The sequence below is a fragment of the Talpa occidentalis genome, unplaced genomic scaffold, assembly GCF_014898055.3.
Source record: "Talpa occidentalis isolate TD23 unplaced genomic scaffold, MPIMG_talOcc4v2.1 talOcc4.9, whole genome shotgun sequence".
Taxonomy (NCBI): domain Eukaryota; kingdom Metazoa; phylum Chordata; class Mammalia; order Eulipotyphla; family Talpidae; genus Talpa; species Talpa occidentalis.
In genome coordinates, this window is record NW_023605305.1 from 14,887,794 (window position 1) to 14,912,982 (window position 25,189).

At 56.8% G+C, this 25,189-nt stretch overlaps 2 protein-coding genes across 2 annotated transcripts; one reads left to right on the forward strand and one right to left on the reverse strand.

The window, feature by feature from the left end:
* Window positions 1–178: 178 nt before the first annotated feature.
* On the forward strand, window positions 179–1,299 carry SH3BGRL3 (SH3 domain binding glutamate rich protein like 3). Its single transcript, XM_037498787.1, has 3 exons — window positions 179–238; window positions 863–1,030; window positions 1,144–1,299. The coding sequence occupies exons 1-3, from the start codon at window positions 191–193 to the stop codon at window positions 1,207–1,209; spliced, it is 282 nt and encodes a 93-aa protein (XP_037354684.1). The 5' UTR covers window positions 179–190; the 3' UTR covers window positions 1,210–1,299.
* Window positions 1,300–2,240: 941 nt separating this feature from the next.
* On the reverse strand, window positions 2,241–25,189 carry UBXN11 (UBX domain protein 11). The gene is given in 16 exon segments (XM_037498786.2): window positions 2,241–2,436; window positions 2,516–2,656; window positions 2,729–2,802; window positions 3,860–3,926; window positions 3,928–3,961; window positions 4,093–4,207; window positions 5,152–5,229; window positions 5,495–5,709; window positions 11,988–12,114; window positions 14,332–14,408; window positions 14,840–14,894; window positions 15,380–15,480; window positions 17,801–17,899; window positions 18,478–18,506; window positions 19,233–19,338; window positions 25,142–25,189. Coding segments are annotated over 15 exon segments (1,440 nt in total). The 5' UTR covers window positions 19,304–19,338; window positions 25,142–25,189; the 3' UTR covers window positions 2,241–2,279.

Here is a 25,189-nt window from a genome sequence, read left to right on the forward strand (position 1 = left end):
GCACAGGCCCCGCCCCAGCCGCGCGCCCGCCGGGCCGCCCATTGGTCCCGAGAGCGGTGACTCGCGGGCCGAGCAGGAAGGAAACCGCTCCGAGCGCGGCAGCGTCGTTTCCAGGCCGTGCAGCAGCCGCTACTGCCGCCCGCCCGCCTGTCCGTCCGTCCGTCCGCCCGCCCGCCCGCCCGCCCGCAGCATGAGCGGCCTGCGCGTCTACAGCACGTCGGTCACCGGCTCCCGCGAAGTGAGTGCACGCCCGGGGCTGGCGCCGGGGGTGGGGGGCGACAGCGCGGGCACCGGGTGCCGCCCCCGGGCCGGGGCCGGGACTCTCGGCGCTGGAGACCGTTTCTAGAGTGCGTCTGGGGCCGGGCTCCGTGGCTCCAGCCTGAACCCCTTCCCTGGACATCCTGGGTCCTCAACCGCCCCAGCATGAACTGCCCACGCCCACGCCCCGGACACTCCCACACTCATTCTCTGCACCCCCCACTACCCGCTGACTCTGGCCACGTCCTTACCTTGCCCTTCCTCTCCACTCTGTACCCGGGATGGGGGCGGCTCCTTGCCAGCCTCCACCCAAGCCCGCCATGTCGTCCCCTCTCCGAGCCCGGGCTCTCCCCACCCTCAACTGTATCCCACTCCCCGGGACCCCTCCCCCCGCCCCCACCTGGCTCCCCTCCCCGTGGCTGACAGCCCCTCTCAGCCTGGACCACGCAGGCCTGCCTCACTCCAACTCCTGGTGACCAGGGCCCCCCAGGTGTGGAGGGAAACAGAGACAAAAGCTTCAGCCACAGCCCCTTTTTTTCCTGCCCAGGGCTCCCCCAAACATCCTCCCACTGTTGGTTATCTCCTGCCCACCCTCTGTCCCCAGATCAAGTCCCAGCAGAGCGAGGTGACCCGCATCCTGGATGGGAAGCGCATCCAGTACCAGCTAGTGGACATCTCCCAGGACAACGCCCTGCGGGATGAGATGCGAGCCTTGGCGGGCAACCCCAAGGCCACCCCACCCCAGATTGTCAACGGGGACCAGTACTGTGGGGTATGGACCGGGGATTGGAGGTGGGGGCTGGGGGTAGGCGGGCGCCTGCCAGAGTGAGACCTGAGACAGGGCACCAGCACCCGGGTCACCACCTCGCCCCTTCCCTCCCCCAGGACTATGAGCTCTTCGTGGAGGCCGTGGAGCAGAACACTCTGCAGGAGTTCCTGAAGCTGGCCTGAGCCAAGCCAGCTCACTGGACCACACTCCCCTCAGCCGTTGCCCGGCCATGAAGGACCTTGTGACGTTCCTAACCTCTTAACCTTGGAATCTTCCCCAGACCAGTTCCCTTCTCCCCGAACTGTAGCCCCCTCTCTTCCATTCACAAGCAACATTCCTTACCTACTAGTCTCAGAAATTACTTTCACAGCCCAATGCTGGCTGTCCTCAGCCAGGCCCTGGGGCTGCCACCCTACCTGGCGCTGGCTGATGGACACCTTTGTCGACTCCACTAGCCAGGGCTCTGCCAAAGGCCCCGCAATCTCTGTCCCGGGAATATCCCAGAGACAATTAAATGTCCCATTCCATTGACACCGTGTCTGTTTGGTGTAGCCTGGGTGGCCTGGGCCCCTGCTCTGGACAAGACTGGTAGACGTGGTCGCGCCGAAGCTGTGCTCCCGTGAGCAGGTCGGTTGAGTTGGCCGGTGTCCACCTGTGTGTGTGTGACAGTGCGTGTGTTTGGATAAATGTCCGGCACACACCTGTGTGGACCAACAATCTGGGGACAGTGTGATGGGTCACTCCAGTTCACATGCATGTGTGATGGTGTCCGGGACACACACGTGCCCTGCGGTGGCCTGCCCATTTGCATCCTTGTCGGTAACACGCTCTGTTCTGTGCGCTGCTGCCTGTGGTATAGCAGGCTGAGTGGGCGTGTCGTGGGGGTGCGAGCACAGCTGGGGTGCCGCCAGTTTCAGGGCAGTGCTGGGCGGTGTTGATCAAGTGCCCCACGTGCTTGTGGTTCTGTGCATATCCGTGCACCGCGATCTGCTGGCTATGCCCTGGTACCTGAGGCTCTGCTGCCCCAGCCGCCATTGAGCTGAGACTGGCCTTTCCTCCACTGGGTCAGCTTAGCCCTTCTGGGGAGAAGGAGGAACCCAGAGGACAAAGACCTAGCAGCCAGGCCCGCCAGCTGGGGCTCAAGTTACGAGGGGCGGGTCAGCGCCGCCCCCTGCCCGGCCCAGCTGGGCCCTGGCCTTCCCAGGCACTGGGCTGCCAAGAGAGCCTCGCGGAGCAGAGGGTGTTGGGCGCTTTATTTGGGACTGGGGGCGGGCAACTGGTTCCTGCGTGGACGCAGCAGCAGCACCACATTGGATACCAGGCCTGCAGCCTGCAGCGTCAGGGCATCATCGTGATAGACCGTGGGCGGAAACGTGCTGAAGATTTCGAAGGCCGCAGCGTCCACGGCCCTGAGGACAGGGTAGAACAGATCAGGCCTGGACTGGGTTTCAGAGCCCCCCGTGGACACCAGCCACTGCCCACGCCCACCTGGCCTGTGCAAGCAGGGTGCGCACATCCCCAACAGTGTCCTCTGGCCGCATCAGCAGCAGGAAGACCTGCTCTCCATTCTCAGACTTGATTCGCAGCGTGGAGAGTCGGGGAGAGGGCAATGCTGGCGACTTCTGGCTCCTGCAGGGGCCCACAGGCCGTCAGTGCCCCCAGTGGCCCAACCCTGGGTCCTCACCTCTGCAGTGTCCTCACCTCTCACGCTCAGCAACCAAGGCAGGAGTTTCCACCACAATCTCCTGGATCCGGGCAGGCAGAGGACAGCAGTTCTAGAAGGCAGTGATGGAGCCCTGGACCCTACCAGAGCCACACCCACGCCCCAACCCTGAGAAGGGACTTATCCCTGCCTGGGCATGGATGAGGCCAACGAGCCAGAGGGTGTTCTGCATAACTGGGACCCCCGGAGAAGAAAGGAAGGGACGCTCTAGCGGGCGGCCTCATCATTCCGCCCAAGCCCTGGAAGAGGGCGAGACTGGATGCCCGGCCCAGCACGGGTCAGCGGAGGCTTCCCAGGGGAGACAACACCCAAGCTGTGACTGAAAGATGGCAGGAGTCCTTAGAAGTGGTAAGAGGGCCAGGGGTACTCCAGACGGTCTGCTGAGAGGAGGCCGTGCCATTGGAAAGTGTCTGCGGTGCGTGTGGCTGGGAGTCAGGTGGGGCTGGAGGGAGGAGGCTGGAGGTGGGAAGAGGATCGGCGTTGGGTCCCACGGGAAGAACCAAATATCAGTTTAGATTTTCAAAAGAATACAAAGGAAGGATGATTGACTGGGCTAGGAGTAGAGGTGAGAGGCCAGTGAGGGGCCACCTCTGACGCCCCGAGAGAAGCGGGAGCCTGGACCAGGATGGTGGGCAGCAGGAATGAAGAGAAGGGATGGACGTGGGAGAAGTTCTGGGGATCAGCAGGTCAGCAGGACTTGGCACCTGGGTGAAGGAGAGAGTCCTAGGGAACAGCTTTGGTGTCTTTCACAGGAGGAGCCCAGGAGGAGCCAGTTAGGAGTGAAGGGAGAGGAAGCTGAGTTCTGCGAGGGAAGGGTATCCGGGGCTGAGCTGGGTGGTTTGGTCTGCACCTCAAGGTGCCCACCCTTGGCCTCGACTCACTTCCCCCTCCCTTACAACCTCACTCCCACCAGCACGGTTACTCTCTGGCCAAGTGCTGGGCCCTCTCCTACTCCGGTTTCTGAGAGAGCAGAAAGGACTCACCTCTCCATCCAGGCCCTCCTCGGGCCCTCAAGCCTGGGCCTCCACACAAGTCACTGCTCTGATAGGCTGGGCTAGGGTTGATGGAAAAGCCCCCCAACAAGGCTGGGGGAGCAGGGCTGGCCTCACCTGCAGGGTGTCACGGATGGGGCCCCGGATATCAACCACCTCGCCGTCCCGGATCACAATTTTGGGGCCTGTTCAGAAACTTCTCAGCAGTCATCCCAGAGCCTGCAGGGAGGGCATTGGGAGTCTCGGCCCAGGGAAGGACTGTGCGTGATGGGGGAGGAGGCCTCCTGGAGCCTGTCCTACACCGCGCTCCCCCACACACACACCTGACTCAGCCTCAGGGCCGAGCTCACCTGGGTGCTCCTTCCTGTCCAAGGGCTTGCGAATCGTCCGGCCCACCATGCGCCCCTCTCCTGGGAACGGGTGCAGCCCATCCTCTGTATAGACCTGGTTGCGCAGGTCACTCACCTGGCAAGAAGGGAGACGGCTGGGGCCCAGGTCTTCAGTCCTGGGCTTCATCCTTTTCACACCCCTTGCCCAGGAATAGGTCCGAGGTATGATCTGTCACCATCTCCAGGAGAAAACTGAGGTCCAGGAGGGCACAGTCAATGCTGCGGTCACCTACTGGGCCTGCTCTTCCTGTGAGCAACCCTTTTCACGCCAGCAGGAGCCAGTCCTGACACCCTCCTCAGAGAGCACCTCTCAGGAGCCGACAGGACAGGGTGTGGGGAGACGACAAAGCCAGCCGAGTCCGCCGCACGGATCCCATCGCCACACACATCACCTCACTTGCCCATCAAAGCACACCTCCGGGCCTGTCTTGACAGAGACTGCCTCCAGCACTGCCGCTTGTGAGTCACGCTCACGGGCTGCGGTGCCACATGCTCCCTCACATGCCCCCACTGTGAAACTAGCGCACAGCCCTCCTGGACTCTCATCCTCCCATCACGGCACCCTCCATCCCACACGCCACCCCCTGTAAGGACCGGCTCCAGGTCATGCCCTATAGTCCCTCTGGCCTGCCTCCTACCCCAGTCAGAGGGCCTCAGGAGTCTCTGGGGGAAGTTAGGCCACTTCTGCATCCTGCCTCAGGGGCCCCTGTGGTCAAGCTCTCCCTAGTGCGAGGGAGGAGGGGCAGAGTTCCCACAAGGATGAAGACCATGACTTTAGGGAGCCAGCAGGGGGCACTGCCTGCTGCTCAGCCAAAGGCCTTACGCCACTAATGTGGCAACCGTGGCCAAGGCAACTCTCCCACTCCCTTCTCAGCCCAGTTTCAGGCTCACCCTCTTGGGGATCTCCAGACTGGGGGTCTCCTGAGGCAGGGCAGCGGCTCACTGCTCAGAATGGGTGATGGCTGAGGCAGCCGCTTATCCCCGCCTAGGGAACGGGTGGTTTGAGGAACAGCCCATTACCTTAAAGGGAACCCCATCAGGGTATAGGCGCTGGAGCTCTGAGGGGAAGAAGCCATCCAATATGTCTCGGAGGCAGCGCTGCAGGGAGGAGAGGAAGGCTGAGGCCCAGCTGGACCTGTGCAGTGCTGCCCACCTTGCTTCCTGCTGGATGGCAGGCTCTGGGCCTCAGGTTCACCAGTTGATCACATTCTGGATCTACTCAGAGCTCTGGGCTGAGGGGCCTCTGAAGTTCTGCATGGCCTGGATGCCGTGAAGGACATCACCATCTCCCGCTAATGGGGTGGGGGGGGACCAGAATAGCCTGAGTGTGACGCACCCAGCCCTGTCTCCTCTCCCCCCTTACCTGTGTGGCAGGATCATAGAAGGGCCGGAAGGGCCCATCGAACATGACGATGCCATTCTGGTAGAGCTTCAGTGGGATGGGCTCCAGGACACGGAGCCGCGCTCCTCCAGGCACCGGCATCACTTGGGTGTCACCCTCCACCACCAGCTCACTGAGATCCTTCAGGCTGGCCAGCAGCCTGTCAAAGTCCACCTCAGGGGGCACCAGCGAGTCCCCTGGCAAAGGGGATAAACACCCATGAGCCTCTCTTCATGGCTGCCATGTGCCCCTCCCCTGTGGGGCAGCGAGCACCTGGAGGAAGGACAAGAACACCAGGTGATACTAAGGGCGCCTCCACCAAGAGCGTGGCTTGTGGTGGGGGCTATAGCCATGAGCCCGGTCTCTCTCCATACTCTCTCTGTGCTGTCGAAGCGGTAATCATCCCTTTTCGAATGAGGCAGCTGAGGGTGAGAGAAGGTCAATGGCTTGCTGAGAGACACAGAGTAAGAGGCAGGAGGATCTGGCCCCAAGTCTGTGTCAGGCGCTAGTTTAGCAGCTGAAAAGCACAGCTCGGGCTCTGGGCTCTGGATCAAGGCTGTCTGGGTTCAAGTTCCAGCTCGTCCACTTCTACCTGCGCGACCTCAGTTGAATCATTTGCACCAGAGCATTCTAGAATGGGATGATAATGGTCTCTGCCTCCTGAGGTGGCTGTACAGGTCCACAAAGATGACCGTGGAAGGGCCAGCTGGGAGCAAGCGCTGTTTCTGTTAGTTACTGACTCAACTTGCACAAGTGGACCTCAGGCCAACCCAGAGGCTATGGGGCAGGGGTTACTTACCTCCAGTTTGCAGGAGGAAACAGGCCTCCAGTCAGAGGGGCTGGCTCTAGTATGTTTTTCCCACCCATCTGCACGGGGAAGGAAGTCAGAGTAGAGCCAGATGGCTGCTAGGAGGCTGTCATACCAGCTGCTGGACAGAATAAAGCAGCGCCGGACCTTGGATTATACAACTATTTCTGGGTCACAGATCCCTTTGAGAAGCTGACAGTGTCTTTTCTCCTCTTCTGAAAAACGCACATACAGCTGTGCATAAGCTTCTGGTAGTGTAATGGGGACAGCCCTGGCAGACGTCACAGCAAAAATGGCTGCGGTGTGCTGCCAGTGGGGTCAGGCTCTCTGTCCATGCAGGGGCTTGGCCTCTGGGAAAGGCACCTTCTCGGGAGTAGCTCTACAGAACCCCAGTGACTTTCTGAGCCTTGGAAGCTGTTTTTTGCCAGGACAGTGAGGCTGTGGCAGGATGTGGGTCAGGACTCTGGGGACCCAATTCCTCTCCCCACAGGGGTATAGCGGCTGTACTGGGGAAGTACAGATGTGGGTGGCCCTGTTTCCTGTTGCCTTGTGGCTGCCAAAACGGTAGGCCCCAGCTGGCCTTCCCTCTTCCTTATAGTTCCTACTGTTGTAGGGGCCACACCTGCCCCCCGCCCCTACTGATGCCCGAGTCCCTGAGACAACCCAGAAAAACTCACAGAACAGCCTGGGCATCCCTGATATGAATCAGAACAATATCAAGACATAACCACTACTTTCAGAACATGGTAAACCTAAAAATAGTAACAGAAATGCTTGTGTCATTCAACGCCTGGCCCCATCCCTATATTCTTACAGGCAGGAAGAGTGAAGCCTGGCAAGCTCAGGTAATCTGGCCAGAGCAGACCACCCCGAGCAGCGCCTGGACCACTCAGATACGCTGGCTGCTGGCCCAGCTGCCTCCTGGGCCTTTTCAGCAAGCCATGGGCAGGGGGTGGGGGGCAAAAGGGACAGGAGGAAGCCCCAGGGACAGATGCTAAGGGGCAGTGAGGGAAAAGGGAAGTCCTGAGAAAATCCCCCCCTGAAGACCTTTGGCTAGACTCAGAAGTGAAAGCAGGGTGGTCGGGCAGGTATCAATGGGGGTGGGAGGAGTCAGAGGTGAGTGAGGCATTTCGTTTCCTCTTCAAGCACAGTTTCCTTCCCACGAAATGGGAAGATAACAGGAACCCTTACTCTCCCCACAAAGTCCAGTCCTGAACTGACTCAGCTGAAGGTTACAAGCACCAGATGCGGGTATTAGTCTCCCACTGTAGAGCTGAGGAAACTGGGCCTTGTAAGGGAACATGCCGCAGGTCATGAAGCCTGCAGGCCCCAGTGACTAAGTCCTCAGTGTCCAGGCAGGCTGCCTCTCAGGGTTGCTGCTTTGGACACTGCTCACCCAGGTCCATTTCCAAGGAACACAGAGTAGGAGCGCCTCTGTGAGGCCTCACCCTTGGGGAGTCTATGACTTTATTCCAAGTGGGAAGCATGGAAGATCAAGTCTGAGCTCCTCGGTCCAACACCTGAGACCCTCAAAGCCGGGACTCTGCAACCTCTCCTCAACTCGACCCCCACCTCAGGCTCTGGAGCCAGGGCAACGGCTTGTGAGCTGCTGACCCTCAGTGAGTTGACCCCTCTGAGCCTTGACTTCCTCTCTCAAATGAAGACAATAATCATCCCCCCCTTCACGTGGTTTCTGAGAGGCACAGCGGAAGTGCTGGCAGGTGGTGGGGGTTGTCATCATGAATACTCCACTCTCCTGCTCATGAGCCTCGGGGGCACGCTCACCACCTGATCTGGGCTGAGTCTGTTCCTCCTGGGTTCCCGGAGCTCTCGGCTGTGCTCCCCTGGCCCTGCCACAGGCTGCCATCTCCCCACCACACGGAGACTCTGAGCAGAAGCAGGGCCCCAGCCTTGGGCTTGGCAGGCTGGGTGCTGCAGAAGCATGAACTCAGTCAGTCCCGCCACCCGCCAATTTGTCTGCAGCCCCCTCCAGTTTGTCCGCTAGGCCCTGTGAATCACAGCTGTGCCCCTGCCCAGCTGTGTGAGCCTCTGCAGGCTCACACCTGAGTAGAAGAGATGGGGACAAAGGTGACAGTGGCACCAGACCCTGCTGCCACGAGCCCCAGGTGAGTGATGGGCCCAGGCAGACTAGCCCCGTGCTGCTGTGAAATACCACAGTGGCGCCCAAGTGCCTGGCTGCCCCCACCCCAACTCAGGCAAAGGCAGCTGAACAGGAAATGGAACCACTGTTTCCACACAACTAAAAGCCAGGTCCTGCCCTGGAGGCTCGATTTACATGCACACCGCACTCCTTGGCCCCTAAACTGAGCACCGCGCCAACCCCACCCCCCAGCCCGGGCAGAGGATGGTCCCACCTGCTCTGATGTAGATCTGGCGCCACCATACCCCTTCCCCCATGAGCTCATCCTCCCTTCCCTGTCACTGAGCTGCTCGTTTCCCCAACTCAAATCAAGTTCCAACCATGGGCCATGTAAACAAGCCCAGGCCTGGGGGCACACAGGGCCTAAAGGGCTAAGTAACAAGCACTTCCAGTCACTGTCCATTTACCACCAGCTCGTGAGAACACCGCCCACGCCCTGCGCCTTCAGCGCTCTCCGTGGTCAGGCAGTCACTCACGCTGTCCTTGTTCCGGATGAGGACATAGACTCAGGCGAGGTGTGTGGCCCCACCAGGTACGGTCGGAGCCAGGTCAGCCACAACTCGGCCAGAGCCCTTCCATTTCGCTCTGCCACAAAGCCCCTTCCCACGTGCCAGGCACCGCACAGGGCAGACCTGACCTGGCACAAGTAGACACTCATGCCCATTTGCTAGAGGTTGGATATGAGTTGAGCTTCAAAGGACCCGGGGAATGCGTCACAGGCCTGAGGTGGGGGGCAGGGTGGGCAGGAGACCAGCCTGTCTGGGGCCTCAGCCAGGCCAGTTTCAGGGGCTCAAGGCCCAGAACAAGTGGAGTAGCTGCGGCCCACCAGGCAGAGTGGCTTCCTGAGCAGGGGAGGGAAGAGATGCCGAACAAAGCCTGGGGACTGGGTGGGAGGATGGGCAGGGTCAGCAGAGGGAGTGGGGGAGGGGGTGTTTAAAGGGAGGGCAAGAACTCGGTGAGGAGTTCAGAAAGAGGGAAAGGAGAGGCTCAGAGTTGACTAGAACACTGGGCCCTGAGGTTCAACACCTGGCCGATGGTGGGCGACCAGGGCAGGACTCTCCCTTTCATGACTGTGTACCCTGAAGCACCTGGCACCGCATCCAGTTGGATGCTCATCCTACTGGGGGGCTGGGGGAGAAGCGAAGCAGGCCCCTGCTCCGCATCCCCTCCATTGGGTCCCTTTTTGGGCCCTACTGACCCTGCCCAAGGCCAGAGTCCCAGGCTTTGGAGCATGTGGATCAGGTTGGCCGGATGCAGATGCCCTGGCTCCCCATCCGCTGGCCTGAAGCCCCAGGCCTGTGGGGAGTGATAGTGATACCCCACAGAGGAAGCTCCTGAGAGAATGCCGTCAGCTGCACCAGCGAGGGGCTGGCTTCGTGGACCCGAGCGTCCAGGAACAGGCTAGGACCTGGGGACTAGGCAAGGGGAGAAGCCTGGTAAGGGGGGCTTAGGAGGAATGGCTGCTAGAAATTAAAAACATGTTCCTCTGGCAGAAGCGCCAAATCAAGGCCCCTCCATGTTGAACTATCAAAACGCAAAAGCAGCTGCAGAGGGGTGTGGCCAGGGCCTCCCACGAGGTCCCTCCACTCTGCTGCCCCGGAGCCGCTTCTCCCAAGGCAACAGCACAGAACAGGGTGGAGGTTGCACTTTTTGAGGGGAGGGTAGGAATCCACAGGGCCTGGTTGGGGAGTCAGCCCAATGGTTTGACCCTCTCCCCAGAGCACAGGGAGGCCTCCAGGGACCAGGAGGAAGCCTCCACCAGTGGGTAGGGCCAGTCAGGCCTGAGCCCAGCCCTCCACAGAAGGGGCCCAAGACCCTGGGCCAGCCATTCTTGGAGTAGCTGGCAGTCACCTTGGGGGGATCCCCTGGACACTGTCCCCACAGCAGCATTCTGCCCTGGCAACACAGCTGCCTCCCAGCATGGCCCAGTGCCACCCAGCTCCCCAGCTTTGCAAGGCCTCAAATGCCCCAGGAAGCATGGCCTCCTCCCCAACAGCCATGCTCCCCAGGGTCATCCCCAACTCCTCCCATCCACTTCCTCAGGTACAGTCACCCAGACCACAGATCCACCCCCTAACTCTCTTCTCTGCTCCTTCTCAGCACCCCTATCAGCGGCACCCTCAGTCCAGAGCATCGCAGCTCTGGGCACAGGCTTAAGTCTTGCCCTCAACAGTCTTCAGACTTCAGTCTCAGCTTGCCTAGCTGTACGCTGGAACACCCCCAGTCCACGCCAAGGCCATTTATGAAAATGCTTTGAAAGCTGCCTGTGTTGGACAAATGCTAAATGGTGTTTTTAGAAAGCAAGCAGTGAGCGGGCCTCCCCGGTGGCGCAGCGGTTGAGCCCTGGGTTGCGAAGATGCCCGCAGCCTCCACGGCACTGGTTTGATCCCCGGCTGCTCCCCGGCCACCCGAGGAGGGTCCCACATGGCGCGCAGACCTCTCCTGCCGCCCGCTGCTCCCCTCAGCAGTGTACTTTGGTCCTTCTGCCTGCTCTGCTCCCCACTCTGGCTCTGGTGAATTCTCTCACCCTCCCGCGCTTCCGACTGTACCCAGTGCTTGTATAAATAAATAAATTAAAAAAAAGAAAGCAAGCAGTGAGGGCTTGAGCCCTGAGATTTACGAGGACCTGGCCAGAGGGCAAGCCTCATAGTAGGAGTCTCGTGCTTTTGAGTCTGAATTGCTACCCAGCAGAAAAGTGAGTTAATCAAGAGTTACCATCTTCCTGATAGTCCCCATGGAGACATGTCACAATCCTGAGAGACTGCCAGTGCCCTTTGACCCTAGCAAACAGTAAGAGCTCCCACTGTTCAGGACAGTGAAGTGCAAGGTCAGTGCTCGGTGCTCTTGTGTCTAATACTCTGAGGGGAGGCATACACGCCCATTTACTATGAAGAACGCGAGACTCGGAGAACAGAAGTCCACGTCTAAGGCACACTGGGAATAGGTGGTGTTGAGGCGGGACACAGGTTTGACCAGCTCCAGAGCCTGGAGAAGTACCTTCTGGGCAACAGCCTCCATTCTTTAGAGAATGGGCCCGCTTTCAGAAATGGCCCGTTCTGTGACCACAAATCTATGGGGTGCCTCCCTCTAGATATTATCAGTCAAGTCACAAATAAATAGACCCCACACAAGCAGGTAGATTTCAATGGTGTGGGAGTCTGAAGAGGGGGTGAGCCCTGGGATTCAGGGGCAGCTTCCCAGGGACTGTTTCTGAAGGCCACAGCTTTGAGTTGGATGACATTTTGTCAACTATGGGGTCTTGCTGCCTCTTATATCTCTGGGTCTCTAAAGCCTTTGAGAGATGAGCGAGCAGAGCCTGAGGGGAGAAACGAGACCAGTGGCAGCAGGTCAGGTGGTCAGTGATCGGCATTTTCTTCCTGCCCCTGTGTCAAGTGTGGGATGTCTTGGGGCACCTGGTGTTTGGAGCAGGGGCATGATTGACATGGCCTCTGGCTGCTGTTGGACAATTCCCTTCGTAGGAGCCGGGGACAGAACCCCTACTCTACCTGGCTTCCAGAACTTCTTGGTGGTCATCCAGTCCCTCTCGTCATCCTCTGAGTCTGTCCTGTCCTCTGAGTCTTCCTGGTCCTCCGGCTCGCCCACCCACTTCAGGCCATAGTCACCCAGGAACCTCTGTGAGGAGAGGAGGGGAGGTGTCGGGACACCGTCAGCTCAGCCTCTTCCAGAAAAAAGGTAGCATCAGTGCAGTCCCAGCCTCGGGCCTCAGCAACAGAACCACCCGGGCAGAAGCGGTGGGCCTGGGGGACATGGCCACTTCCGGGCTGTGACCTTGGAAAGCTGCTTCACGTCCTTGCCCCTCAGGCTCCTCCTTGTAAAATGGAAAGGACACACCCTTATGCCTGGGAGGACTCCGGAAGGCAGTTCAAGTCCTTAGCGCAGTGCCTGGCCCGGGGAAGAACTCACTGAGGTCAGCCTTTACGGGGGCTTGGGTGGGGCACTGTGTGGGTCTGACCTAAGCATGTGGAGGGACAGGTCACCCTGCCCTGCGAGACAGGACATGGTCACCCACACACGCCTCCCTAGGGCTGGGCCTCCCCTCTCCTCTGCCTGTTGCTGCACCCTCAGCTCCCTTTCCCTCGTCGGCCTTCTCCAACCTGGCCTCCATCTCCACAGCTCACTAAAGCAGCTCAGGTGCAGCCCCCAGCAAATTGCCAGTTGCCAAATCCAGTGATAACACATCTGTCTTCATCTCTTACAACACAGGTTGTTCATTTTCAATTTCCTTCACTGGTTCCCTGTGTCCTACCCGACATCCAGAAGAGGGGCACAGGCTCTCTCCCCCAGGCTACCCTCCATCCTTCGTGGTTCTCATCCAGTCCCAAAGAGCTATGGTCAGAACCCAAATTTGTATGACAGGCAGGTGTCACCGCCCCCGCTCCCTGCTCCCCAGCCATCTACACCAGGATGTCTAAAGGACAGCTCAGAATGACCCCTCCCCCAACTGCCATGGCTCCCAACCCTCTGCCCCTCCCACCCAGGCCTCCCCGGTGACCCACTCCTCTCTGCCTCCCTGTGTAATCCCCTAACTGAACCTTCTTATGGTTTCCCATTCTCTCAGAATTTAACCCTGGATGAAGGGCAAGCCCCCTACGACCTGGTCCCCTCGGCTCCTCTTGCACCCCACAACCACCCAGTACCAGGCAAGTCTGTCTGGCAGGAAGTGGGGACTTGTATTTCTTCAGCCTAGATCCTCCTTGCCCTCTGGCTTTCTTGCCCAACGTTAGCCTGCAGCTACTCTGCAGGGAGGCCTACACACCAGCTCCTCTTTATTGCGGCACCATTTAAACATTTCCTCATCCTCAGTATCTTGTCTGACTCTATCCCCTCCCAACTGTCAGCCTGAGGAGGGTAGGGGCAGTGCCTACATCCCGGGGCCTGGCAGGAGGTCCGGCACACGGGAGAAACTGTGTGAGTTTGTCACGTTAAGGAAGCAGTGTGTGAATGTTGTAAACCTGGGTGCCAAGACACCCTCCCCTACAGAAGCGGCTCAGAGAAGCCCTGTGGGCCGCCAGCATTCCCAGCAGGCCACTCAGGTAGCAGCTGTCTCCAGGTAGAAACAGGCCTGGGTGAGAAGGGCCCTCAGCTACAACTGTGGCTTGGGGGTTTGCTCCTGTGGTCTTAAACTAGGTTCAGGCTTTGGAAACCAACTCTGGGTAGAGAGGTTAGACCCCAAAAAGAGCTTGTGGTGGGACCGATGAGGGAGCCGAGGGGGGGCGGCTAGGAAAGTCTATGTACCCGGGACCCTCCCTGGCTGGGGTTCCGCCAATGCTGATGAACCGGGGACAGGGAAGGAGACACCAGGTGAGCGTGATGCCCAGTTCAGAGGGCGGCCTACAGCCAGGCACTGTGCTAAGTCCCGGGTGTGTCGCAATGAACATGAGGAAAGCGGTCTTTCCCTCCCTCGTGGAGTTCACAGTTCCCTCGAGAAAGAGTAAGGAGGCACCAAGAATGCACAGGACCAGAACCTTCCCTAGTCAGAGGTCAGGAGGGCCTCCAGAGGAAGAAGAGCCCCCACCTCGACTTGAGGCTGAGTGAAAACTCACCAGAAGGTGGAAAAAACATTTTGGGCAGAGGGAAGAGCATGAGATGAGCCAAGGTCCGAAAGAGGCAGACATGGCCAAAGCAGCAGAACAAGGACCGTGGCTAGAGGGGAAAGCGGCTCCAGGTGAGACTGAGGAGGCAGGCAGGGCCTGGCACCCTCCCTGGCCCCTTACACTCTGGTGAGTAGTGGAAACCCAGGGCAGGACCTGTGTGGGCTGTGGGATGAGGGGGGCCAAAAGGCGGCCTCTCACCCAGCTCCTAAGGGCCAGACTGGGACGCTGGTCTCACCTCCATCTCCCCGACCTGCCGCTGCAGGTTCACACACAGGCTCTCCAGCTCCTTCTGCCGCTTCTGCGTGGCCTTGCCTTCAGGAAAAGATGTGGAGGAGTCCAGTTGCCCCAGCATGGAGGCTGCCAGGGTCACCTCTGGCCTTGACCTGCACTCTGCCCTGAGGGTCAGCTGGAGAGGTGGCCCCTTGAGAACTTGAGGAATCCCTGAGAACAGCTTCTAGGCCTCTCCCTGATCTTGAAAGGGACATCCTGCCTACCAGGTGCCTCCTGCCCCACCCCCCTCCCAGCTGGAGAGAGGCTTCTAAGGGGGCTGTTTCCTCACACTTCAATGGCATGCCCTGTGCCCAGAACTGTGCAGCATGTGCACTCAGGGCACTCAGCCCCACACAGGAGGGCACCCAAGAGTGTGTCACTGCCCCCTCGCTGGGCTCAGCTGTCTGGACCCCACATGGGGCTCAGCACCATGCCCCTGGAGCTCTAGTACCCGGGAGATGCAGGGCCCTCACCCTGGTGCTCCTGTAGCGTCTCTACCAGCTCCTCCAGGGCTTGTATCTTCTGATCCTGCAGCAAGAAGATGAGAGGGGCTGGACTGGGGCAGGCCTGGTGGTTCCCAGAGCCCAAGGGAGCCCCTTCTGGATAGGAGGATCCACTTTTTTGCCTCTGTGGGGGCAATGGGGAGCTTAAAGCCCCCACCCTGCCCCCTTTGGCACAGCAACCATTTCTGTACCTCAGACAACCCTGTTTCCACTGAAGTGGGGGATGGTGTGAAGCACCCAGCACTCAGCAGCCGCTGGTGTCACCCAGTCTGAGGTCAATGAGTCTTGCTAGGATAGAGACAACCCCTAGCCTCTCCACTCAGGTCACAAGGGACCCAGATCAACCACAGGCCTCCTGGCTCCTGATCTGGGCAGTTCTGTGGGGAAGATGGTTCTAGAACCCATTCACCCTGGCTATGGCAGTGGGAGTCTCACTGGCCTCCCCAGTCCAGACTCCCCTAACTCAAACCCCTAGACTAGATCCTGACCCTCTCCCACCTGGGACCCCACCTTGGTCAGTATCTCGTCAGTCTGGGCCTTCACCTGCCGCTCCAGAGCCTTCATATTCCTCATCAGGGTGGTTGTCAGCTCCGAGTTGTGTAAAACAGGGGCTGCCAAGCAGACAAATGCCAAAAGCCCTACAGCTGAGGCTGAGGTCTGGGCATGAGGGAAGGGGCGGAATCCCCAGGTGGCTGCAGGGACTGTTCTAATGCTTTTCCTGTATCAATTCAGGCAATGCTCACCAGGTGCCTCTGAGGAAACTGAGGCACAGGGAGATCCAATCACTTTTCCAGGGTGTACGAGTAAGTGGTGTAACATCAGTCACCCTCAGGCAGGGTCCAAAAGGTCACTATCCACTGAAGGAAGCCCCCCAACCTCAGCCCTGGAGTGCAGACACAGGAGCAGTCAAACCCTACCCCGAGCAAACAGCAGATGGCTTCAAGAGGGGTCACGCTGTGACACAGGTGGCCTGGACTCCTCAAAGAGTCAGTGTCATGTTTTCAAAAGGCAGGGATACTGCTCCACAGGTCAGCAAGCCCACAGCATTGAGCTCCATGAGAACGCAGGCCCAGAACAAGAGCGCTGGAGGAGTTTGGACACTGGGAAGACGTGGCTGCAGAAGAGCTGTTAGAGGGTCACTCAGCCATTCAACACGACTATCATCTGTGGCCCTGGACGGCCGCTCCCAGGACATGCGCACTGGAGTGTTCAGACGTCCTGATACCTGTGATTTACCTCTAAATGGTTTGCCCCCAAAATAAACATTTATATTTATACGTGTGTGTGTGTGTGTGTGTGTGTGTGTGTGTGTAGAGAGAGGAAGCAAATGTGGCACAAGGTCACTAACTGTTGAGGAAGGACTTATGGCATTCACTCTGCTAGTTCAGTTTTCTGCACGCAAAGTTTCATATTAAACTTTGATGAAAGTAAGGAAGAGAGAGACACGTGAAGATGTGCCGTGAAGATGTGCCCTCTTCTGCCCCTACATGTTGCCCTTCACCTTGCAACCACACAGGGCTGACAGGCCAAGGGTGGCTCGGTGAGAAAATGGAGAGACCCGAACTTCCGATGATGTCTTTGAGTGGCTGGTTGAACAAACCTGGAGCTGCCTCCTTCGGGCTTTTTGGAATATGGGACAAGGAATCCCCCTTAATGTTCATGCTACTCCAGCAAGGGTTTTCACTGACTTGTAGTTGAAAGCTAATCTTAAAGGAAATATTGAGCACTGTCAACACAGGGAGTGAGGAGGAGCTCACAGGCAGAGTGGAGAGCAGAGAATCCAGGCAGGAGGAACACCTCACTGAGAAGCAGGAGCAAGAAGGAGCAAACAGGGCCTCCCCTAGTGGCGCAGCGGTTGAGTGCTGGGCTGCGAAGCTGCCTGCAGCACCTGCAGCGCCGGTTCGATCCCCGGCCACCAGCGAGGGTCCCACAGGGCGCACAGACCTCTCCTGCCGCGCCCGCTGCTCCCCTCAGCAGTGTATTTCGTCAGTCTGCCTGTTCTGTTCCCCACTCTGGCTCTGGCTCTGGTGAATTCTCTCACCCTCCCGTGCTTCTGACTGTACCCAGTGCTTATATAAAATAAAATAAAAAGGCGCAAACAAAGAGCTGAGGAGAAAGAGCCTGGGAGGCAGAAGATATCGGGAGCATAGTGTTGTGGCGGCCAAGCGCGTGGGAGTTCTGAGGAGAGCATGGGGGACTGTGCAGAATGGTGCTGTGCAGAGTAGGGGCAGGGCAGGCGGGCCCTTGGTGGGGACAGATACTGCGATCGGGTGAGGAACGGAAGGTGAGGGAGTGGTAGAGGGAGCAGGCAGTGGTCTTCAAACGGAACTGCAGGTGGTTGTGGTAACTGCTGAAAGCACTCCCAGCTGAGGGCAAAGAGAGCCTAGCTTTGTGCTGAGTGGCTGTGGGATGGACTAGGCTCTCCTGGTCTCCTTTTCCACCTCAATTCCTCTACCCGGAAAAGGAGGAAGGAGGTATTCGGTGGAGGACTACCTCATCGAATCTTCTCCTCCACCTGCTAAGCAAGAGGTTCCCATTCCCACCCGTGCCAGAGGAGATGGAGACCGAACAAGGAAGTTGCTTACCCAAGATACCTCAGCCAGTGGAAAGTCTCACTGCACCCCCAATTTCTCCAGACTCCCAGCTCAGACTATGACCCAAGCTTCATCCCAGGCTTCACCCCTCACCCTGATTCCTAGACCCACTCACATTACACCTGATGGCGACCCCAGCCAGGTCCACTCCAGAGCTCCTGAGTGAAGAGTGGGGCCTACATGGCTTTATGCCCAACCTGGACAGGCCTGGGGTGCAGGCACAGGGCCATGCCAGCCAGAAGTAGGAGGAGCTATCCCAGGCCCAGCAGGTGAGGGCAGGTGCTCCTCCTCTGGGGCCTGCTGCAGAGGACCCAGCCCCTCAGGTTTCTGCTCTCACCTTGCCTACTCACAGGGGCACCTACGCAGCCATAGCAGGAAGGGACAGTGATCTTTTCTTCTGGCTCATGTCCATCATTCAGCACGTTCACCTCATCTTCTGCAGACAGGAACACCCAGGTCACCGCTCTGGGGTCGAGGCCAGGGGAATCTGGGACCCCGGGCCTGGTCATGGTGAGACAACCTGTACTCTCTCCCCCCGAGAGTATGAGGATAGAAAACACGGGATGGGGACAGTGGTGCAGCCCAAACTCTTTGCGGAGTCCCAGCCTGGTTCCCAGGGGTCCTGAGCAGCCAATGCCAGGACCACAGTGGGGCCAGGAGGGGTGGGACTCAAAAGCCGGAGGCTGCAGGAGCAAGGACAGCGATGCGAGGGAGGACTTGGGAGCTGTCAGGGGAGGAGGCGGGGGCTGGCCCGCTGGGCTGGCTGACCTCTCGGTGCACACCAGCCAAGCTCACAGTGGGTGGGGGACCAACTGTTAGCAATGCCATCGCTACTAAGGGCGCGGGGCTGCCGTGCGAGAGCTGCCGGAAGGAAGCCCTGGCCTCAGCAGGAGTGGGACGGCTGCTCTGGCTCTCAGGCATCACCAGGCTTTTCTCTCCCCCTGCCGGACTGCAAGGAGACCTGGCAGGCGGGATGTGAGGTCGACAAGGGGGGGGGGGTCGGCCCACACTTACCATCTCCATAGACTTTTAAATTTCGTCTCCTGGGACCCCAGCAGGAAGGGAAGGAAGACAGACAAGTTAGGATCCCCTGTGGCATCAGGGGCAGGCTCTGGACACCAGGCCCTCAGGGGAGCCTAAAGGTGGGGGTGGTGGGGAGACTGGGTCTCTGGCTCCTGAGCACATCCGCTCCTTGAATCCCACTCCTGCACTGCGGGAGCTAGGGTTTCGCAGAGTCTGAATCCCCTCCAGGAGAAGGACAGGGAGGGGCCGGAAGGCAGCCATGGGAGGGAGATAACTGAAGAGGCCTCCAGCCCCAGAGCCCAGCACCAGCTCTGCCTCTGTCCCGTCACCTCTCTGGATCCCCTGGGCTTTTGAATGAGTCACGGTGGTATTCAGAAGACCAAGGAGAGAGGTGAGAAATACTATGAGAAGGTAGGAGCGCTACACAGAGGGAAGCTCCCCGTTACTGAGAGCCAGCACGCGCCTGGCCTGGAGCTGGCACACATGGTGTCTGGGGGATCACCAGGCGAATAGTGCGTAAGTGGAGCATGCCGGGGGCCCTTCCACCACCCCGGGCCTCACCAGAGGCTCGACCCAGCATGTGTTCAGACACAATACAGAGTCCCCCAGAAGGTACAAAGAAAGACAAGGCGGCCAGAGGAGCTATCCAGCTCCTCACTGCCTGCCCTCAGACACAGGGAGGGGCAAGAGGGAGGCGGGGCATGGACACTACAACTCTGACTCAGCCTGAGAGGTGGGCGCTGTACCCTGGGTTCACAGGCTCTGACTGCAGAGGCACTCTCCGGGTCTTGCCAAGGGAAGCCAAAGGTGAGCTCATAGTTCTACTTCTGGATTCTGGCTGTCAGGAACTCCCTGGGAAGTCAAACAGAAATCAGTAGTTGGGGACTTCAAGGCATCAGCACCAGGGAGTGGCCTGAAACTTCTTCCCTAGTTACCTCCCCAGGGAGCAGCACCTTCTTCCACTGCTGCAGCAGAAGTTTCTGGAGCTGGACCTGAGGTCTGCCTACTCCTTTGAATGTCTCACTCTGCTCTACCCCGGAGGCCTCAGGCCTGGCAGTGCTTGGGAAAGGTGGTAGGGTGGGGTGGGCCATAAACCTGGGGCATTCCCAAACTAAAATCCCAAGCACAAGCCTATCCAGGAAGCCTGGGGTTTCTGTCCATCAAGGAGCTGATCAACAGAACATTCTGGTGTTGCTGTCCTCTTACCAGAAACCAGGGGCCACCCCCAACATCTGAAGTCAGAGAAGGCAACTCAAAGGCAAGAACCAAGCAAGACAGTCCACGCACTACCAGTCAAGAGCCCAGGTTCTGAACAGGTTCTCCCTCCACAGCCTGTGGTATAAATAGGGATGGCAAGAGTACCAGCCAAGGTGGGTTGCCATGGGATTCAGACATAACACACACAAAGCACACAGCCCAGTACCACACTCAAAGGAAGCACCTAAGAATGTGAATTGTGGGCTTCCCTGGTGGTGCAAGGTGTTAAGACACAACCTATGAAGCCGTCCACAGCCACTGCAGCACAAGTTTGATCCTCGGCCAGCCAGGGAGCTACCCACATGGCTCAGCAGACCTCTCCTGAGGTCCTCGCCCGCTCCTCCCCTCAGCAGTGTATTTCAGTCAGTCTGCCTGTTCTATTCCCCACTCTGTCTCTGGTGAGTCCTCTCACCACCTCCCACATCTCTGGCCTGTACCCCAGTTCTTGTATGCATAAATAAATAAATCTTTTTAAAAAATGACTAAAAAGATAAATTAAAAAAAAAATAAAAAGAATGTGAATTGTGGGCCTCCCCAGTGGTGCAGCAGGTTGAACGCAGCACTGTGAAGCTGTCCACAGCCTCTGCAGCACAGGTTTGATTCCCGGCCAGCCAGGGAGATACCCACGTGGCACGGCAGACCTCTCCTGGCTCTCCCGCTGCTCCCCTCAGCAGTGCTTTCAGTCCGTCTGCCTGTTCTGCTCCCGGCTCTGTCTCTGGTGAATTCTCTCACCCTCCTGCACCTCTGACCTGTACCCCCCAGTTCTTGTATAAATAAAATAAATCTTAAAAAAAAAAAAAAAGAATGTGAATTGTGGCTACTGTGGCAGTTGTTGCTACTGGCACATAGAAGGCACCATAAATACTGCATTCCCTTCCTTCCCTCTCCCTTCTGGAAAGACAAAGCACCTTAGGAACACAATTAAAGGTCACTATTCCATCTAGTGAATTAAGTAACTGATGTGGCTAGCAGCCACAAATCCTAGAACCCAAGGACGTCCATCAAGGCCTGAACAAGTCTTCACTTCCACCTTGAAAATGTGTGGCCTGGCCTCCATGCAGGCCCTGAAGCTGTGCAGCAAGGAAACCCGAGCTGCCTAGAGTCAGCCTCTTGTGATTATTTTAAATAACAACTTTATTGAGATATTATTCACATATTTAATGCTCTTAAAGTGTATAATTCACTGTTTTTTAGTATACTGAGTTGTAAAAATATTATCACAATCAATTTTAGAACATATTCCTTTACTGGCTAAAACTGCCTTGCATAAACTCTGACAGACCTGTGGATCCCTTTTCTCTCCCCAAGGTTTCACCACTGCAAGTAACCTGCAAAAGAAACTGGTCAAAAAGAAATTAGCAAAGGTTGGTGAGGATGTGGGGAAACCAGAACCTTCTTTGGAATGTGAAATAGGGTAGCTGCTGTGGAAAGCAGTCTGGCGGTTCCTCAAAAAATCAAACAGTTACCTTGGTCTGGAAATTCTACTCCCAGGTATATACACCCAAGAGACATGGAAACCTATATCCATGCACAAAACAACTGTAAACATATTCATGGCAGCATTATTCATAATAGTCAAAAAGGAAAGCAACCCAAATATCCATCAACCAATGAATGGATAAACGAATATGGTATACCCTTGTGATGGAATATTATTCAGCAAAAAAGGGAATGAAACCCATGCTACAACAAATGTTGGCAAGGATGTGGAGAAAAAGGAACTCTTTTTTTTTTTTTTAAAGATTTATTTATTTTACACAAGAACCAGGGTACATGCCAGATGTGCAGGAGGGTGAGAGGATTCACCAGAGACAGAGTGGGGAGCAGAACAGGCAGACTGACGAAATACACTGCTGAGGGGAGCAGCGGGCACGACAGGAGAGATCTGCCGCGCCATGTGGGACCCTCGCTGGCCGGCTGGGAGCGAACCAGCGCTGCAGAGGCTGCAGACAGCTTCACAGTGCAGCGCTCAACCGCCTGTGCTACCAGGGGAGGCCCCAAAAAGGAACTCTTGAATACAAACTGGTCCAACCACTATGAAAGCTGTGTGGAGGTTCCTCAAATGCTAAAAATGGAGCTTCCATTTGATCCAGCAATTCCACTCCTAGGTATCTGCCCAAAGGACACAAAAACATTAATTCAAAAAGACACCTGTACCCCTGTGTTTATTGCAGCACTATTTACAATAGGCAAGCTATGGAAACAACCCAAATGACTAAAAATAGATGACTAGATCAAGAAGATGTGGTATATACACATAGTGGAATATTACTCAGCAATCAAAAAAGATAAACTCATGCCGTTTGCAGCAAAATGGATGGAGCTGGAAGGGATCATGCTCAGTGAAATAAGCCATAAAGAAAAATACTGGATGGTTTCACTTACAGGAGGAATGCAGAGGATCTAAATAAGGAATCAAGGCAACTATAAACCAGAGACATTGTGGGGGGAGGAGCATCAATATAGGGGTGGGAAGAGCACAAGGGACTATGGTGATGGTACACGGGTGAATTGGTGGTAGGAATTTCACAGGGACTCTAACGGAGATGAGAAAGCACACATTGTACAAAAACAAAGAATGGGGGCCTCTCTAGTGGTGCAAGGGTTTAGACGTAAGCTATGAAGCAATCTGCAGCCACTACAGCATGAGTTCAATTCCCGGCCAGCCAGGGAGCAACCCACATGGAGCAGCAGACCTCTCCTGTCTTGCCTGCTGCTCCCCTCAGCAGTGTACTTTGGTAAATCTACCTGTTCTGTTCCCCACTCTGTCTATGGTGAATCCTCTCACCACCCCTACCCCCCACGCCACTGACCTGTACCCCAGCTCTTGTATGCATAAATAAATAATTTTTTAAAAAATAGTAAAAAAATGAAGAATAGGGCCTCCCCGTGGCGCAGCGGTTGAGCGCTGGGTTGCAAAGCTGCCCGCAGCCTCTGCAGCGCTGGTTCGATCCCCGGCTGCTCCCCGGTCACCGGAGGAGGGTCCCACATGGCGCGCAGACCTCTCCTGCCGCCCGCTGCTCCCCTCAGCAGTGTACTTCGGTCCTTCTGCCTGCTCTGCTCCCCGCTCTGGCTCTGGTGAATTCTCTCACCCTCCCGCGCTTCTGACTGTACCCAGTGCTTGTATAAATAAATAAATAAATAAATATTTTTTTAAAAAATGAAGAATGATGAAAAATATATAATTTTTTTTTTAGTTAAAAAAAAAGAAACCCATGCTATAACATGAGTGGACCTTAAAAAGACTGTGCTAAGAGACATAGTCACAAAAGGGCACATGTAGGGGCCTCCCTGGTGGTGCAAGGGGTTAAGACGCAACCTATGAAGCTGTGCACAGCCACTGTAGCATGAGTTCAATTCCCCGGCTGGCCAGGGAGCTGACCCATATGGCACAGCAGACCTCTCCTGTCTTGCCCACTGCTCCCCTCAGCAGTGTATTTCAGTAGATATGCCTGTTCTGCTCCCCACTCTGTCTCTGGTGAATCCTCTTACCCCCGCATCTCTGGCCTGTACCCCAGTTCTTGTATGCATAAATAAATAAATAAATCTTTTTTAAAAAGGGCACATGTTATTATGATTCCATTTGTATGAAATATGCAGAATGGGCAAAACTACTGACTGAAAATAGACTAATGGTTTTTCGGGCTGCAGGGTGACTGGGGGATATTGTTAAAGGGTAGAGTGATTCTTGGCTGATAAAAACGTGCTAAAATTGATTGTGGTGAAGGATGTGTTATAGGACAGGGAGAGGGGCACCCCAGACCCCCACAAACCTGCCTATTCTAAATGGGTTCTGCCATCCGCCGCATCAACACAAAACATATGATGCTTTAATGGGAAGGAACTTTAATAAAAACTAGGAAACAATACAGGTAAGGCAAAGAGTCTAGTTTCTAAATGAAGCACCCAAAGTTACCCATCCCCTCGTGGGTAAAACTCCATCCATATGGGGTCGGCCCAGAGCAAGGCCCCAAAGCCTGCCACAAGTCTAAAACATCTTCCAGTGGGGACCCACAGAAAAGGGTCACAAACAACCGGACAAGCCCGGAAGGAAAAGAGCAAAATCAACATCCAGATAAAAGCTGCCATTGTCACCTCCCCACGGGTCTCACCCACATCTGTGTCACCCAGTCCACAACCCAAAAGACAAGCGCAGTTTCTTCACATGTCTCTAGGCTCCATGTGCCTCCTCCAGGTCTCCTGGCTCCATCCTGCTTCCTTCCTCAGTCTCTTCTGCAGCTTCCCCTCTTCCTGCTCAGCTCCACCCTTCCTTGGGTGGGGCAGGGAACCTGGAACCTCCCCCTTTCCTGGGGACCACCCTGTTACAGATGCACAACTCAATGAACATACTAGAAACTATTAAAATGTACATTTTAAAGGGGTTAAGTATAGAGTATGTGAATTATATCTCAATAATGTTCTCACCGGGGGAGAGGAGGGAGCTCCCAAACCAAACCTAACACCTTCCCTCAAAATAAGCTCCTCACAACACCCCTTCTTATTGGGATCCCTCATCCAATCACAAATTTTTTCTCTCCTTCCTTTCCTCTTAATTCCATCAGGTGCCAAATCCTGCAAGTTCAACTCTTCAGTGTTTCTCACACATTGCTCCTACTGTCTATGCCCACTGTTGGCCAAAGCGGGGCTCTCGCCGCCCTACTTTGGAACTGTCACAATGGCCGGCAACAGACTTGCTGTCTCACTCCAGGCCAATCCTACACACTGTCTCCAGATTAATGTCCCACTGAAGGCCACTAAGGGGGACGGCTGCATCTCCCACCAGTCTGGAGCTGGGCTGTTTCCTCCTCTCTCAGAAGGGGTGGTGTAGGAGGGGGAGCCTGGGTGTGTGGTGGTCGGGAAGACTGAGGAAAAGCCAAATTTACTCCTTTAACTTCAGGGGTTTTGGGGGGCGAACTGTGTCGTGCCCTCAGACCGGAATCTCCTTAAGGTTGGACTGACTTCCCCTCAGACCGGAGCTTTAAGACAAGGTTGTTTCATTTCTCATCTTTACGACCCAAGTCAGTGCGGTCGGTACTTGACAACATCCTTGCCACGCCTCCGGGGCCTATTCGTACCCCACCCCCACCCGCACCCCGAAGCCTCAGAGCGCTCCGGCGCCCAGAGGGCCCTGCCGGCTGCACGCCCTCACTCCCTAAAAGCCCCGCTGGAAGAGCTCGGGGCGCTACTTCTATCTCCACGTCTCCCCACCCCGGGAGCCGCGTCTCCTCCTCCCGCCTCCACACAGAGCTAGAGTCCGCGGGTACCCGAATCCGCAGCTAGGATGCGGGGGGCCTCCTGGAGGGGCGGGGACTCGGGGCTCGTGAGTCCTCGGGGTTCTCGGGGCCCTTGGCCTGCTTGAGAGACTCTGGGTTCAAAAAGGTCTTGGACCTGGACTTACCAAGCAGGGCCATCGAACCGTCCCGCAGCGCCGCCATCTTGTTGTCAC

Coding starts and splice junctions, on each gene's coding strand:
- SH3BGRL3 (XM_037498787.1), top strand. CDS start 191: ATGAGCGGCCTGCGCGTCTACAGCACGTCGGTCACCGGCTCCCGCGAA. Junction 239..862: donor CGGTCACCGGCTCCCGCGAA/GTGAGTGCACGC, acceptor CTCTGTCCCCAG/ATCAAGTCCCAGCAGAGCGA. Junction 1,031..1,143: donor ACGGGGACCAGTACTGTGGG/GTATGGACCGGG, acceptor TCCCTCCCCCAG/GACTATGAGCTCTTCGTGGA.